This window comes from Vanessa tameamea, chromosome 16 (genome assembly GCF_037043105.1).
Source record: "Vanessa tameamea isolate UH-Manoa-2023 chromosome 16, ilVanTame1 primary haplotype, whole genome shotgun sequence".
Taxonomy (NCBI): domain Eukaryota; kingdom Metazoa; phylum Arthropoda; class Insecta; order Lepidoptera; family Nymphalidae; genus Vanessa; species Vanessa tameamea.
The window spans coordinates 6849006-6866743 of record NC_087324.1 but is presented as its reverse complement, the minus strand read 5'-3'; the positions used below and the strand labels follow the sequence as shown (position 1 = coordinate 6866743).

At 30.3% G+C, this 17738-nt stretch overlaps 3 protein-coding genes across 5 annotated transcripts in view; 1 reads left to right on the top strand and 2 right to left on the bottom strand.

Annotated features, from left to right (window-relative positions):
- Window positions 1-6191: 6191 nt before the first annotated feature.
- LOC113402971 (tether containing UBX domain for GLUT4) lies at window positions 6192-10181 on the top strand. Of its 2 annotated transcripts, none has more exons than XM_026643366.2 (8): window positions 6192-6392; window positions 6536-6728; window positions 6811-7027; window positions 7447-7822; window positions 8067-8261; window positions 8727-8889; window positions 9460-9643; window positions 10056-10181. In XM_026643366.2, exons 1-8 carry the CDS (start codon window positions 6312-6314, stop codon window positions 10156-10158), a joined length of 1512 nt encoding a protein of 503 aa, XP_026499151.2. In that variant the 5' UTR covers window positions 6192-6311; the 3' UTR covers window positions 10159-10181. The 2 variants fall into 2 exon arrangements, with proteins under 2 accessions (XP_026499151.2, XP_064073298.1); XM_064217228.1 differs by having other exon boundaries at window positions 6259-6392; window positions 6612-6728.
- Window positions 9305-17738, bottom strand: part of Pka-r1 (Protein kinase, cAMP-dependent, regulatory subunit type 1) — a 47378-nt gene continuing 38944 nt past the window's right edge. The window contains exon 8 of the transcript XR_010309372.1: window positions 9305-9314. The gene's annotated coding sequence lies outside the window, so the exon portion shown is untranslated. The remainder of the gene's footprint in view (window positions 9315-17738) is intronic.
- Window positions 10480-13755, bottom strand: LOC113402970 (U6 snRNA phosphodiesterase 1-like). 2 transcript variants are annotated; one of them, XM_026643365.2, is made up of 5 exons: window positions 13565-13755; window positions 13128-13270; window positions 12766-12949; window positions 12474-12636; window positions 11828-12232 (listed from the first exon to the last, which is right to left on the bottom strand). In XM_026643365.2, exons 1-5 carry the CDS (start codon window positions 13648-13650, stop codon window positions 12053-12055), a joined length of 756 nt encoding a protein of 251 aa, XP_026499150.2. In that variant the 5' UTR covers window positions 13651-13755; the 3' UTR covers window positions 11828-12052. The 2 variants fall into 2 exon arrangements, with proteins under 2 accessions (XP_026499149.2, XP_026499150.2); XM_026643364.2 differs by lacking the exons at window positions 12766-12949; window positions 13128-13270; window positions 13565-13755 and having other exon boundaries at window positions 10480-12232; window positions 12474-12635.

The window sequence follows — 17738 nt, the reverse complement described above, 5'->3', positions numbered from 1 at the left end:
CCAATCGTGGAAGAATAATGCGATTTCCTAATAGCTCAGCAATAGTGTTATATATATTTTACAACACTAAAACACTTAACTAGTTATAACCAATTTAATTCTACTTCCAAATTTCCGACAAACGCAATTTTTTCCCGAATCCACTTATTTATATCCTATTCAAATTCGACCTACATATAACTATCGAATATTGTTTATTTATTTAGGTTGGCTTTTGTCTTCCGGAGATTGAAATAGACTATAGGTATTGTGACAACAACAAGTATGTTTTATAATAATATCTATTCATTTAATAAAATAAAATAAAAATGGGTGATGAGAATTGTCATACCCATGAAAGGCGATGACCTAACGGAAGTTCTTGTGAAAAAAAAATCGATAATAAGACAAATCGTTTACGTTAAATAATTAGGAACACGACGACGATGTCGAAATAATGTGGCTTGTGCATACTTAAATGTGCCATGTGGTATGCGTATACAGTTTTTATGCGAGAAACTACATCATCTACGGCGGAAGACGTCCACTGCTTGACAAAGACCTTCCGAAAGGATCTCCACAACGGCCGGTCTTACCCGTACCCAGAGACTATCCGCGACCCTCGCAAGATCGTCAGTTTCAGTTTCAGATTGCTGCGTCTTCCGGCAATTCTTCATTCTATGTCGGTTATTTTGGTTCACCGGCGGATATCGTTGATTTGATGACTTTGAACCTTCTTATGAGGCGGCTAGTAAGCGACCTCGTCTCTATTTAATGTCATCACTGAACATACGCTGGTCGAAGACTTTTGAATAGAGATACTGTGATATTTGAGTCAAAAAGTTGTAAAGCTTATTGCATGCGATGCGAGAAGCTTGAGCATTCGTGTGTTTTAGAGCAATTGATTCAATATGCCAGTTACGCTCGGGACACGTTGCTTGTCCAACACGCTACATCTTCGTCAACCTATCACTTAACAATGAACATTAATAAAAGTAATGTATGGATCAAAATGTTAGACTTGTAAAATTTACCAAATTTGTGGGATACCAGAAATGGTAATTAAATCAAAACAAAAATACGAGACAGGTTAAGTCGTCACGTATACTTATGGAAGTATAGGTACACAGAATTCGACAGAGGCTACTTTAGAATCGTTGGAAAAGAAACCTACTTCTAAAAATTATATTACAAAACTTAGATAAGTTATTAGTAGATATAGTTATAGTTATTAATTTGAAGGAATGCAAAATTGACTTTTTTGCAAATTGTTTGCTTATAAAGTGTCTATATTATGTAATTTTAATGAGCTGAATTCGAATATGCTATTGTTTTATTTTTTAACACGTAAGGTTTTTTAGAAATAACGTAGGTGGGCCATGGAAGGCCACCTTAAATGAGGGAACCAAATTTTTAAGTAATACTTTGTTTTATTGTGCACCACATAAATCACTTTTTTTTAAGCTAGCTTTAATCAAGTTTTATTAAAATTAAGTTTTATGAAGCTCTTCCAAATGGCTTTGCAAGGAACACGGCTCCAAACAAGGCGAATATTATACATCAGTCGTTTAACTTAAAAATAGAATTGTAATAATTGATATATCTGCTTTTACTAAAATAACATCATAAGCTCTTTCAGTTAAGCCAAACATTAAATGCTCAATATGTATTTATCATCTATAAAAAACTCAACGATTTTTATAGATGATAAATATCATTACTTGAACACCATCCTATAACTAAGAATATATTTATGGGAATTATTTAAAAATAGTAGTAATGAGTATTATATTGACATCAAATAACTTGCTAACGCGTTATATAATAAAATTAAAAAAACATTTTTTAACCTAAAATGGACTTCTTTTGTAAGGCCAAAATGTTCCTACGAAAATCAAACTAACAATTATTATCAATTATTTTATTTAAGAAGTGAGATTCTTCAAAATTGTGTTTTACATTGGGCTTATTCATTTTTTGACCTCTAGCTGGATTCATTAGCTGGGGTTTTCTTTTTGAAATAGATGAGTTTCGAGCCAATATTGAGCCATTTGTGTCCGGCCATTCTTGTGCATACATATTGAAAGTGTTCTTCATTTTAAACCTCTTACAAAATAAAAAGGCTTATTTCCTGATAAATTTAAGCATAAGCGGTACACCCAGTTTTGCAAAACGTTTGACTCGCTGTGATAAATCCTCTTCTAATTGTTTTGTCAAAATAATTTTGAAAAAGAGTCTATTCAATATGACTTAAAAAAGTTAATAAATCTTATAAATAAAAATATGATAAACATAAAACATTGTTTTAACTGTAACGGTACGTATTTATAACTAAAAAGTAACTGTTCATATGTTATATGGTTTGTAGAAGTTCCTTGTAAGGCCCATGTATCCTAGCAAGGCCAACCGTCAAATTTTTGATTGGCCATTATAAGGAACCAACGGCTTTCCTAAGAACACTACCAATATTTTAACTTATATCGAGGCAAAACTATTTTATTTTTCTGAAATACCATAAACATATCCTTGTACGATAATTTACAGTAACAAATATGAGCTAATAATACGTTATTAAACTAAAGACCTTTGTTTTTCTGTGCGCGCGATTAACAATTGTAACGTCGACGACAAAGGTAGACTTTGTCGAAACATGAGATCGCACAGCCACAATAGTAGCGCCGCATCTGTGGCCTTGATTTTGATGCGTCTTAGTATATAGCAGAAGGAATATGTCTTTACATGTCAATAACTACGAATTTTGAATAGTTGGCATTCAAAGGAGCGTGGCTTTCCATGGTCCACCCACCTTATATAAAATAAGCGTTGTTTATGCCTCAAGACGACGTTTTATCCCCAAGACCAAAAATAAATCCAAGTGAGATTTTAGTAAATGGATTTTTGAGTAATCGAATTTTCTAACATATTTTCCCTCAATTGGATGTAGTCTAGTTATTTCTTATTACCCAGCCTTTTTTAAAAACTTCTTGAAACACACCCATGCTTTATCTTCTTCAAAGTGCTATGTAGCTTAAAGTTTCGCCTTTCATAAGTTTTCAAAAATCTGAACCAACAAATATCACTTTTTTAAGCTTTTGAGCACTCCAGGTTTCAATGATTCTCTGAAACTTCTATCCTCCCTTATCAAGTACATATCTTTGTTTTCCTTCATTGTCTAAGTCTGATATACAAAGTGTTGTGATAAAATGATGCTATTTTTTTTAAATCGAAGCCAATTTCTACTAATCTAATCTACAATAACAAAAAAAAATACCTTTATTTAATTACGTTCATGTACTATATTATATTTATAACCAAAGGCAATAACATTTTACTACATATTTCTAAGAACTAACCAAATAAATATCAAAAATAACAATTGTTATCTGAGCATTTTTGGCAATAATTGATCGATTTTATCAATTATATAAAAAACTATATTTGAAAATTGTATAATATCAGAATAATTTAATAAAATAGATATGTTATTTATTTTATTGGCGAGGAGACGAAATTAAATTAATCTGCTTGGGAACCCCCGGAGAGAGAGAGAGAGGAGAGAACAAGAACTGCTGTGTACATACAGATGCCCAATGCATAGAGTATACAGTGTTAGGGAAGCTTACGGAGACATATACTCATCCAGTAAATTAATAAAGTTCTGCATCTAAGACTACATAGCGGCATCGACAAAGAGTACGGCAACTGACAAAGATCCAACATTCTCACAATACATGAGGCACAGGTACTTGATTACGAGGCGGTCAACGTCATCAAATGTGCCACAAGAAAGCTACAAATGGCCCCTGATCGACGAGATTTAAATTATTTTCTGTTAATACAATATCGCTGAAATACACTGCCATATTAGAGAACGAACGAACGAACTTCATCAAGATAATTTTGAAATATTCACTTTGGCTTTGTTAATATGCCATTCCGCATTTTGTTTTATTAATACTTGCCTCTCTGGGTTGGTGTCGTCAAATATTTCTTTGAATCTGGAGCTATTTCAAATTATAAGTACGCGTACGGTTTCCTTCTTCATATCGCCTTATTTTCAATAATTTGCTCTAGATTCACTAATCCTTCCGTTACTTATATAATTATCTTCATGATCCATAAATTTAGGAGTGATATAAACCGGGGATTTTTACGCGAGTAATTGTGTAATTCATATTTATTTTCTACTACTCTACTCGCTTAAAGGAGTCTATAATTAAAAAACCTTTCCTAACGAACAATATTTTTGAAGAGATACGGTTTCATGATATTTTTATTTATGCCAAATATATTGTCCGAGAAAAACATACGGCGCAGTTATACTTATACCCAGTAAATCAGAAGAAGAACCAGAAGAAGGCGGTAAATTTAGTTCATCTGACATTAGTTTTCTACAAAAATATGTCCATAGATTACAAAAATACCCACACTACGACGGAAATTCCATTTCCATTCAAATTATTCTGTAGTCTTATTCTACTATTCGCCTTAAGTTGTATGTTGAGGACGAGAGTGGTAGTATAGTACAACCTCTTCTTTGTAGCGCGTAGAATTGTGGCATATTGTGGAAAAAATACGAGTATATATACAAAAAATGAAATACAAATATCAAATAATAATCCAAAAAAAAAACGTTTACCCTAAAATTAGCTATCCTAATCCTACGCTGATAACTTTAGAGGTTTCTAAAGTGATGTCGTAAATAAACATTTTTTTGTGCTTACATTGCAAACGCTGGCTGAACCCTAAAATACAGATTAAAATAATGTACTACAGTATTGTACACCTCAAAAAAGTCTTCAAAAAGTCTGCTATGATATATGTCTATATCTTAGGAATAACCCACAATAACCATTTTTTGACCTTTACTTCTTGCGAGAAATAATAGCTTATTTTCGAAGCGATTTTAATTAATATAGCAGTAATTCTTATCCAATTAAGTAGGTACCTTAAATACATCGTGCATTTAATATAGTCCAATATGGCCCTTTACAGAATATAATTTAAATGAATATTTTCGAATACATATTACAGATTTAACATGCAGGGACATAGCGGTTTGTAGTGTCTAATCACAAAATAGCTGTGAACGTTGTAAAACATTCTGTAGTAGACAAGAAGCTGGGGCGGGTGGTTAGTTTTTTATAAATTGTAATTTTCGCGCGGCGTCTCGTTCATAACGTTCGAGCGCCGCGCAGAGACAAGAACTGTGTAGTGGACGTCGTCAGCGAGTCGTCTTGTGAATATATAATTTGAAGAATTGAAAATAGTGTTTCTTCTAAGACGAACAGTTCTCAGTTTCAGAGCTTATATCATGTTCCAAGTGACACCGCATGCTGCTTCTTGTATCAAAATAAAACAGTTCTTGTCAGAACTATAATTTATTTCAAAATAGAAATCACGTCATATATTGTGGCATACGTTTGTTGTTGCTAACGGCGTAACGACGACGTACTGCTACATAGGCATCTAAAACAACGGATGAACGGAAATATACAAAAAAAGTGTTAATATACTTAAGTTTCACTGACATTTCCGGATACGGAAGAACTATCGCAAAGTGGAAGAAAAAAAACGCAAGATATGAACTCTATGCAAAAAAAGACAAAGCTTTACAAAATACAGGACAATCTAATAAATTTGGTTAAAGAATTGTTGAACAAGAAAGAGATAAAAATGGGAAATAATAGCATAATATGCCAATAGTTTGCGGAGTCGCAAAAACACAACAGAATATTATCTGGCCCCAAAATTCAATTACTATCGCGCAATATTCCCAATGCCATAATTTCGTGAGTGAATCGCCAGTCATATTCAAAAGAAAGGCCTTCGATTCGAAGGAATATATACTTAAAAGCAAATAAATACAGGCAGAATGACACATGTTAAACCTTCCAATCTAAATAAAACATTAGATTCATATGAAAATTTCGGTTTTTGATACTTGGAGAGGATCATGGTGCTATCAACGTAAGCTTGCACTGCAGCTTCAGTATCAAAATAAAAAATGAGCAGGATTGATTCATGATTAATCTCAACTTCAACAAATTCATTTGATGGATTGAATACGATATTGCATCGTGAGACGGAAGTAGCCAGTTTAATCAGTATCACTTTCCGCCGGAGACCAGAGAGATGGCTGCATGGCGTATTACATTTGCAATTTGGCATAGAAAAGAGTAAATCAAATTGTCAGGTCAAATCTTGACAGAACCCAGACAGTTGACAGTTAATTTGTAATGATAATTGTTTTCTTGATTTGGTTTTGATTAGCAATTTTGTCCTACATACATTTCTTTAAGCTAATCGAAAGATTTTAAAAATCATTAATAATGTCAAGAGATATCGTCGTTTTAACACCAAATGGGAGAAGAGTAAAAGTTCATTGTACACCGGACACTAATATTTTACAGGTATCTTAAAAATAATAATAACTTTAAAAATAAAATGAAATTTCTCATTTGTAGAATAAATATATTTTATATACAAAATATAGTCATATCAGTTTTATGATATAGAATAACTATAAAAATTATATGTTTCTATTTTATTTAAGCTCTTAGAAGATGTATGTGCTAAACAAGGGCTTGAACCAAATGATTATGATTTAAAACATCATAAACATATTTTAGATTTAACAACAACAGTAAGATTCTGTAATTTGCCAAATAAAGCTTTTCTTGAAATGGTTGAAGCGGAAAAGAAAAGAGTGGAATCAAATGTCACTATAGGGCTCATGTTAAATGATGGTAAATTTCATAAAAAAATAGCATTTTCTATTCATTTATTTTTATTTAACTTTATGTTCATATAATTTCCAATTTTTGTTAGGTGAAAGAATGACTGGTGATTTTACACCAAATACAACACTGTATGATTTAATAATGTCATTGGCTCCAAATGAACTACCAAATTTACACAACCCCACTATTTCCTACATGAGACAAGAAGTAACAGGTGTTAAGGCATTGAAGGAAAAATCTTTGCGACAGTTGGGCTTGATAGCAGGAAGAGCAATTCTGCGTTTACTGGATAAAACAGAACCAATGTAAGTGCTACATTGAGAAAGATAAAAAATTGAATTTAAAATCTGAAACTTTGTACAATGGCAATTGAGGAAGGTTCTGCAACTTAAACAAAAAATTTTATTTACTCATTAGATGACTTATTTTGTTTGTATGATGAGAAATATGTTAATTAAAAATATGTTCCCACTAAATGATCAATAAATGTTCTATTATTGCTAAACATTATAGTTTTAGATTGTTTGTAATTATGTCATGCTGTTCAACATGTTTGCTTCATGATAATGAGAATCACAATCTACCTAAAACAAATTGACCATACAATGCATATCATACATAAAATAACATTTTATATTAATGGTTCAAATGTTTATTGTTTTGGTATATTCATTATACAGTTAGTTTTGGGTTAGGATTGTATTCAATAAAAAATATGTTACAGGCAGGCAAACATATCATCAGTGTATCGTCGAGTCAAAACTGAAAAACCAGAAAATGGTTTAGTAACATCAACTGAACCATCACATTCTAATAATGATGAGAAATGTATACAAGGTCCATCTAATATAAAAAATACTGAAAATGCACAAGGTTCCCTGGATCCCATGATATTAATAAAACAAGAAAAAAAGAAGAAAGATGCTAAAGTTGAAATGGACTTGCCTACTGAACTAGACATTGATCAAAATTTTAAAACTAAGGATCAGGAAACATTGCCAAAACAGCTAGAAAGTACAACTTCATATCAGTCTCCACAACCCCAAATAACTCGAGAGAATCTTGAAAGACGTTTGAGAATTGAAGAAGAAGTTACCTTCGTAAGTTAAATTATATTATTTTCAAAAAACAACTATAGTAATGTACATAAAAATTATCCCAGAAGTTCACAATATCACTTGCTTCATATTTTAAATATTGATAATGTTATAGTAAATTAGTTATTATTTAAACTTTGCATTTGTAACAACTAATATAAATTATTGAATTTCCTTATAATTTATATTTATTATTATGTAATTTTTTTAGTATTGTATAATACACTACTGTTCTTAATTTAAATAGATTGGATCCCAAAAAGCCATAGCTTTCATGCCCCCAGATGGAAATGAAGAAGAATTATCTGATTTACCTGATGATTTTTATGAGTTAACTATTGAAGAAGTAAGAAAAATTTACCATGAATTACAACAACATCGTATCGAACTTGAAAATACACCAATACTTACTTCAACAAAACGAGAAGAATTTGCACAGCAGGTAATCATTTTATTTTAGCTTTGATCTATTAGATTTATTATAACATACACAAAAAAATAATTTACTATATTTGTATAAAAAAAAAACATTTTTCTAATAACTAGTGTTTAAACTTTATATGATAACTTATACATGAATTGGATAGGCAAAAAATCATGTTTCTAATTTGATTTATATTTGACTGCATTGTATTTTTACTTGTCAGAAATACAGTTAAAAAATATTTTTATCTTGTTCTGTCTATTTAACAAAATGTGAGTCTTTGACAATGTGACTGACCGGGAGGTATGCATTGGTGCAATTTGAACTCAAGTGTAATTTAGAGTCTAAATTATGATCTCATACAAAATTTATATATAAAACAACTATTAATGCTTTGAATGGCAGATATGAAATGTATCTATGACAATACAAATTCTGAGTTGTAAATTATATGTAATATCCATAAAAACCTTTAATTTTCAGGCCTCCCTTTCCAAAATAAACATGTATAAAAATGTAGTAGTAAGAATACAATTCCCAGACAACATTATACTTCAAGGAGTGTTCACCCCAAACAATACAATCGAAGAAGTACAAAACTTTGTTAAAGAGCATCTACAAAATCAAGATAAACCTTTTCATATTTGTAAGTAAAACAGTCAATAGTTAATGTATTAACTTGTTATTTAATTTACAGAATTTAAACATACAAAATGACCTCCAAAATGTGGCCAGACCAAGTAAAAAATATTGTTTTAGTTCATAATCTAGTCGAGAAAATTGAGCATATTATTTTAAAATATAAAACATCAATCTTCATTCAAAGAGTTTACAATTTGAGTCATTCGGAATATAAATAAATATGTATAAATCAAACCATAACCCAATATTGTATTAGACTCATCAATAGTTAAAGAAACTCCACTGTCCCACCATTTCAGTTGAAGCCTAGCTTAAAGGCTTTTCTATAATTCTCATGTGTGCTTTCATCATCATCTCTAAACTAAATTATTGTATAAACTTTCGCACACGAATATTTTAATTTAGCAACGTCAGAACAACAGCAAGAAACTTGGATGTTTAGTTTTGTATTGAAAAAATGAGTTTATGTACTTTTAATACTTAGTACTTATATTATATCTATAAAAATACAATGACTTTAAATGACAACTGAAATTTTTTTATAAGATAATTATAATTATATTTTTCTTCTCAGTTACAACTCCATTAAAAGAAGATTTAGATCCAAATGTGACATTATTAGATGCAAAATTTGTACCATGTGTTCATATGCATTTCAAATGGTTAGAAGAAAATTCAGGTCCACCATATTTAAGAAAGGAAATTTACTCTAAGAAGACAACAAATGATGCAGCCTGCATTTTAGCCTCAAAATATCGGTGAGAAAATTGTACTCAGCTCATGTCTGACATATTATATCCTTAAACTTACTGATCCAAAGTGAAAATTAAAAGGAGTTATTTTATTTAAAAAAAGTTATCTTATTTTCTGTGACTAATCTATAAATTGATCCATTAGACATACACAAATATTACATACAAAATTTTCTTCCATCTTTTAGTATAGTTATTTGAAAGGAAAGTCAGGTTTCTTACAGACTGCATTCACTTACATAACATACGACAACAAGCAAATTCTCCAAACATAAAACTAAATAGACTATGTACATCCCAAATCTATGACCCTATAATGCAATAGATCCATATACATTGAATTAAAAAAAATTAAATGAGACAAATAAATAAATCTTACATCTGTAAAGAACTAATATAATCATTACTATCTTTACAGTGCACCTAGCCGAAGAAAGTTGGAAAATCCTCACAGTCCACAACAGTCTAGCAATGGGGCATCTGTATCTAAAAGTAAAGTACCAAAATGGTTCAAGAAATAAACATGTCTGCTAAACTATGTAAATGTTATATTTATTTAAATTAAGTTATATAGTCATTCTACTTTTACTATTACTTTAAATACTTAATACACATCAGTTAATTACTATAAAAACCCTGTTATGTAAACTGTATATTTGTTTATAATGTGACTTATTTAATAATTTTGAAATAACATTTGATACAATAAAGAAAATTTTTTTGGATATAAATTTGGGCATGAGTTTTTTGTAGGAAGTGTCCTACTAAAAATAATAAATTATCACAATTATCGTTTTATTTAATTTATTTACAATAACTTGATATTATTACAATTAAAAAAAAAACTTTTTAAGTAACATTAAAAATACTACAATTGTATAAATGAAGGCAAAGTTCCTATCTTGCATCTAGTAGGTTTTATGTTTTTACAACTATCTTCATTAGTAACCATTTCTTTATAATATCTACAATCAACATCTGCATCTTTTTTGTCACATAACTTTACATTCTTTTTGTTATCCAATTGTGTTAAATCTTTCTTTTTAATACTACATTTTGTCTTAGTTATTTTGAGTTTTGTACTTTTACTTGGTAAGTTTTTATATTTGTTACATGTATTTAAATTATACATATTTGATTTCTTACACTGATTTACTTTTACGTGTCTAAACTGACATGTATCGCCATTCTCACAGTATCCCCGCAAAAAAGAATGACATATTTTAATTTTTTCATTCAATTTAATATGCAAGTAAGGACAATTCTCTTTGGTACATATTCCTTTTAAATAAAAGTAACATGTAGGCATCTTATTCGCAGTTAATTCATGTGAAAGAGCACAATCACTATCATGACAGATTCCCTTTAAGAATTTCCTACAAAGTGAAACATGTTTTTTATCATGAACATATTCACAGTTTCCATAATCTTTTCTTAGACACTTTCCATATTTTATAAATAATCTACATGGAATGTTATTTACTTTGAAATTTGCTTTTAATAATTTAATTTTACTTTGACTTGGCCAGAGACTTTTCTTACTAGTTTTCACATTTGTTTTCAAAGGGTTACCTTCGTTATTAGACTTTGAGCTAGACCTTGTTAGTTTATATGTATTTATATTAAACGAAAATTCGTCATTTGTATGTGATTGTGATATTAATGATGTTGAATTGAAATCATTTCTTGATGAAATATTCTTTTTTAAGTATGTAGCTGGTATTGTTTTATACTTACTTAATTTAATTTTAGTAATATTTTCAAATGGTTTATTTTTTAATACATTTTCCTGCATTTTAGGAGCTACATTATTGGCATACAAATGACAAATCTCAAGGCTTAAGTTCTTATTTGTAACCACTAAACTGGGAATAGAATCCTGTTTAAAATTTTGCTGTATAACTTCTACATGATTTTCAGAGGGTTCTTGGTTTTTTCTAATAATGGTATAACGAGATTTTATAACAGGAACTCCATTTGTACATTTTTTATTCAAAACTTTTTCGATGCAAGTATTTTGATTTTGTAGAATGTTAGTTTTGTTCTTTGTATTTATGCTATGATTCTGAGGTATGCCTTCTGTGTAGTTATTACTTTCATCAGCTTTATTCACAAGAGAATATTTCGATTTTGATATTAGTACTGGGTAATTCTTCACATTTTCATGTCCTTTTAGTTCTGTTGGTATTGGCTGTTCTTGTTTCATTTGTTTGAAATTTGGATTAACATATATTTTTCTGTTTGATATTTTTTCCATACTAAATCTGTTTACAGCTTCAACATTTTGCAATTGTGAACCATATTTATATAAATAAGTATTGTCTGGATGTTGAAATGACCATGTATTTTTAGGAGGAGTTCTTTGAAAATTTGGGTTAATGTATACTTTATTTGGATTTCTATCCATTGTTGAAGTTACTTTAAACAGTACTGATAAATTTTATTTCCACTTTTGCAATTTACCTTATTGATGTTTTCGGGTTTTAGTATATATTTTTGTTGTATAAAAATATCATAGAAGTTGTTTAAAATTTTCAACAGTAAATCTTTTTTATTTCCATTCACACTTAGAATGCTCATATGAAATGATGGATTCTATAGAAAAAGAAAATCTTTTAAAACAATTATTATAATATAAAAAATAAGAGTGTAAAAAACTCATGAAAATACTTAAAAAACATAATTTAATTATGTGAAATCGGTAAATAATACTAAGTTTTAATACAATTCATATGACTACTTAAAGTACAGCACCTGATCCTTAGTAAATTTTCATTTATTGCAAAAGTTTTTTTTTAACAAGGTTATAATTATTTAATTATTGCTGGTATCTTACCTCATAAAATGTTGGTAGTTTGAAATCATCTAAAAGAGTGTCTATTTGTTTGAGTATATTATTCAAATAGGCATGACTTAAAGCATCTACTCCAAGGGCAATAAATGTACGAGTATTTTCTTCATTACAATATACTTCAACAGAATCAAAGTTCAATATAAAACTGAAATTAACAATAATAGGCCATTATAATTGTGTTTTACATAATTATTAAAATTAATTAGTTTATTTTTTTTACCATTGCTCATCTTTAATTATAACTTGCATTAACTTAAATTAATGTATAACATACCTGTTGTTGTTATTTAGCACATTCTGTAATGTTGATGTAAAGGACTTTATCATGTGATATCTCAAAACAAATGTTTTAGATAGGCTTATGTGTACATCCTGACATACCATACATGATTCATCAACAGATTTTACTAAAGCCTCTAATTTTTCTATTATGTGAAATAGATTTCCCTTATTCGGATCTGAAATGTTCAATGTACTAATATTATTTATAATGACCATGAATATGCTCGGAGTCAAGATATGTGCTAAATTTACAAAGTAATTAATTGAATTAAAACTCAGTTTATAGTTGAGGAAGTTAGGTTTTTATTATTCATTTCGTTTTTATTATAAAAAAAAAAAAAACAATTTACTTACATTCAACATATATAAATGTGGCCCAATTTCCTCTTATGTGGGGAAAAGAACGAGTATGCCCACTGTGAAGTGAGGGGTTATCAATATGTTCTTCTGACAACACAACAGAGACTCCACTTAGATTCGGGGTTGGTAATTTTAACCTAGTAATTAAAGCTATTTGTTACAAATCGATTGTAATGTATACATACATATAAATATGTATGTAGTGTTCATTTAAAGGATATGTACTACTAGGTAAATTAACTAATGTGATACTGATAAGTACAATTACAATTTTGACATTGCTTTGATTAAACTTAAACAAATCAAAATACAATGGATCATACAAATTGTATACAATCTATTACTACATATCATTACTTTGTCCAGGTTATATAGCTTATAACTTTAAAATTAAACTGACAATATTAATGAATAAAAAACTACTTGCTTACTTTTTTAAATTCTCAGAATCTTTTTTTTCACTATCTGACGTCTCTTCTTCGCTTCCGTAATCACAAATGTAAGCCAATGCAGACATGAGATTGCAGAAAAATTTTTACACGATTAAGGATAGTAAATCCTTATAAATATAAAAATGTATTGGTTTAAGATTAAAAATAGAAATAAAAATGTCCTTGGCTTGGATTACCTATATAGTATTTACTGACAATTGACAAATTATTGACAAAGAAGTCTTAGCAGTTAACTGTCAAGTAGACTAGCCATTAGAAAAAAAAATTATACTAAAAATAATTATTTAAAGGTTAAGTAAGTTTACTTAATTTTGGGTCCATACTTTTACATATAAATTAATGTATATATTTTATGACGAGTTAATAAAATAGATGGCTGATCTCGTGCATTCTCACTCGTATATTTGATAGTTACAACTTACAAGAAATGTTAGGGACATTTGATTTATGTTTATTAATTAAATGTTTTCAGTTTGAATTAAGACTATAAACATGAATTATTTTCAGTTCGAGGTAACTATCATAAAGTTACAGAGAGACGAGAGTAGAGAGAGAAAAACTGAGAGTTAGTTTCGCATTTACAATATTTGAAAAAACAACTTTCATAACATAATATAATTTTCAACTGGTGAAATACCTTTCCTTAAATCTTACGCCTATCATCACGACGTAATTCAGGGCAAAACCTGGATATGTCCTGAAATTATTATCATTTTAAAAGTAATAATTATGATATTATTTGTGACATAATACTCATGATGTTGTAAAGCACATTTAAAATAATTATGAATAACCTCTTATTCTTCCAAACAATAAACAAGTACATATTAATAAAATAAAAGTAAATTTAATATGGCCTTGCGTTGTGTAAAAACCTTCTTACATCAATCTTGTTCACAATTGCTTGTGTTAACCAAGGAATAACATAATCACGACGACGGTGTTAACATTAATAACATATAACAACTGGCAATTGGCATTAATGTACTAAAGGCGTGAGTCGTATTGGTCATTGAATATACTCGCTTACTAAAACATTAGTTTGTAATGAAAAACAGTCATGTTTTAGTGAGTAATATTAAGCGTTTTGGCTGAAATCTCAGAAAATGATAAGTAAAATACTTTCTGATTTAGACATTAATTTTGTTACTTAGTTACCACTAACAATGTTAATGGTATGATTACTATCTAATGAAACTGGAGAGATTTTTAATGGGACAAGACCTTAAAGAAACACATTTTTAATATTTATTATATATTAAAAACACACTGGCTCATCAGCAGAAGTCAATAAATATGTTCATACGGTACATCGATACGCCATTAGCAATAAAGGAGCCGCCTTTTTTGTGTCTGTGTCATTTTGCTTTTGGCCCCACTAGCCTTTACAGCGTTACCGGGCGTGACGACGAGTACTAGACTCAGTCTTGAAGATTGAACACTCTTGGGGTCCGAGTGATGCGAACATCACTCGGAGACACCCGCAGGCCGAATGAGTGATACGCAGAAATCGGTTCTGTATCAATTGTAGTCGTTTGATTTGGAATACTTTAATATGGGCAAAGACAGGGCTCGCATAGGTCATGACGGGACGAATGAAGGTTTTATATAATGTCCTCTTATTTCTAAGGAACATTTTACTCCGCCCACACAATATCACCAATAGTCTTCCCAATACGAATGCTCTGTTGCAATGCTCTGTTGCCTATTATAATGTGGGAATAAAAATTGAGTTTACTCTCGAGTGTGACTCCTATGTTTTAAACTTCCACGGTATGGGTTGATCGATAAGTGTTACGGAAAAGCGTCGTGCGCTCGCGTGACTCCTTTTTTTCGCGTAATAAGGTCTTCGAAGTTTTCAGAGAGCTCCTAACGCTCGTTAGGGCTTACAGCGTTACTTCGCTGGTACTTGGATCTCCCTGGAGCACTCATTTATTTTGTCGCGTTTGTGAGTCGTGAGATTAATCGCTGCTGCTTTCTCAACGTCCAATACTCTAGGGTTTTCTGAGCGTAGGAATCGAGTGGGCGTCATTGGAGCAGTGACAGCAAAATTGTACGACTGTTGTTCGAGTTTTCTACCCCTAGCATTCATATGGAGAGTCCCAGTTTGGATTTTTACTGACCGCGCTACCTGTTGAAAGGAGTGACTTAATGTCACTTTCTAGCAGCTGTTTGGACGGTTAAAGGTAAACTAAAACTGTATGACGCACAGATGGCCTGTCATAAGTAATTGACAGATTGACGCTTCGATGTTGGTTAGCGGCGGGCTGTCAAGCGGCACGCAGTGCAGAGACTTTTTGTAATAAATAATCGTAAGCCCTGGCGGTGATACGATCGTTCCGTATTATGCGATAGTTAGCCACTGTAATAAGATAACACCTCGTATAGACGGTTTTATTCTACATAATAAAAGTAAGGTCAATTCGGGGAAGACCGTCCGGCGGGTAAGGCCGTATAGTCAGGAATACTACCAATTCTTAATAGCCCTACAGATAGCAGCATGATTTACAAAAATGGTTTACTGTTTTAATATTAAAAAATTAAAATAGATGGCATTAGTTACGATCCAGAGAGAAAAAACTTAATTTTAAATTTAGTCTATCTCACAACGTTCATCGAGAGGACATCGCATTGTTAAAAAAAATATTTTGTGAGTGTTTAAATGTAGTGATATACGGATCTGTGCAAGTAAGTACATTAATGATCTATTTATTTACCTAATTATGATATCAGAATTGAATAAAACTCATATTTTAAGAAATTACTTGTAATGAAACCATTATAACCTTAAAATAGTTTAGAGGCGAAGTCCGTCTAGTCGTTTAGGGCAAAGACCGGCTTACGCCGATCTTCGCCGTTTCCAGATTTTGTAAACATTTTCTGCCTAAGCAATTTTTTTTGTACTAACTAATATCTGTTGTATAATATGAGTGTTTTTATTTGACGTAGGCTTAAGCTGACTTAATGCCTCACCTTATTTGTTTGCAAACGTATATAACTTCACAGAGTGTAAATATCGTAAATATTTTTTTCAGGTAATTTAGATAATACACAATGGGAAAGTATAACAGAAAATCTAACAGAGGATTATACTCTAAGGAGAAATTAAGAGAAGCTGTACAAGAGGTTGAAAGTGGCAGGATGAGTGGCTACAAGGCTTCAAAAATATACCAAATACCTCGTATGACTGTTATGGATCCTGTAAATAAAAGAAGAACTAAATCAACAACACTTGGACGAAACACAGCTCTGTCTGCGGAGAATGAATTTAGATTGGCGACAAATCTCCATTTTATGGAGAAATATGGCTTTGGCATAGAAAATATTATTAAAACGATGGATGAAAATGAAGAACCATTGTATTCTATAATATTTTATAAAACAATAAAAAAACCTAAGCTAACATTTAAAATGACAAAAAAAATCGATCGTGATGATGTTCCTGCCTTATCTATAGTAAAAAAAGTTGATTTAATACAAAATCTTGAAACATTAACCTATTTTTTTGTAAATTGTGATGAAAATTCGATCTACTTTTGAGTTTTTATAATATCTTTTAAAGTCATAATATTTTTGAGTGTGCTGTTTTTTTTATTTCTATTTAATTACCTAATTAAGAAATAATAAAGATTGATATTGTAGAAAAAATAAAAATATTTGAGTAATAAAATTGTTTTTTAACTCTGAATGATGATGCATACCGGACTTATCCGACAAATACTTTTTTTGACGTAAAAGCCGCCAGGAACCATTTATTTAAATTTTGGCGGGATATTTTAAACTGATATTTAAAAACACACACATAGCCAATATGTACAATCATGTAAACTGTCTGTTTATACATTTTTTTTCCAGTAGCCGGACTTACCCGATGTGACAGAAAAATCCATCACTTGGGGGTTTTTCAAAAGTAATGATTTTTTCATAAACGAATGATTGTTTATTAATTTTTTCAGTTGTGTTTAATTGTCAACTAAATGTTTAATCATCCCGAAGTAAAATTTGTCTCAAATATTGTAAAGGTGGCTTAATATGATCAAAAAATTAAAATTTTAATAAAGTATGCCGGTCATTGCCGAACTGACCTTACATAGTTCTTAAGAATGACATATGACATAAGTTATAAAATGATATAAAAACAAGGAGGTTAAAT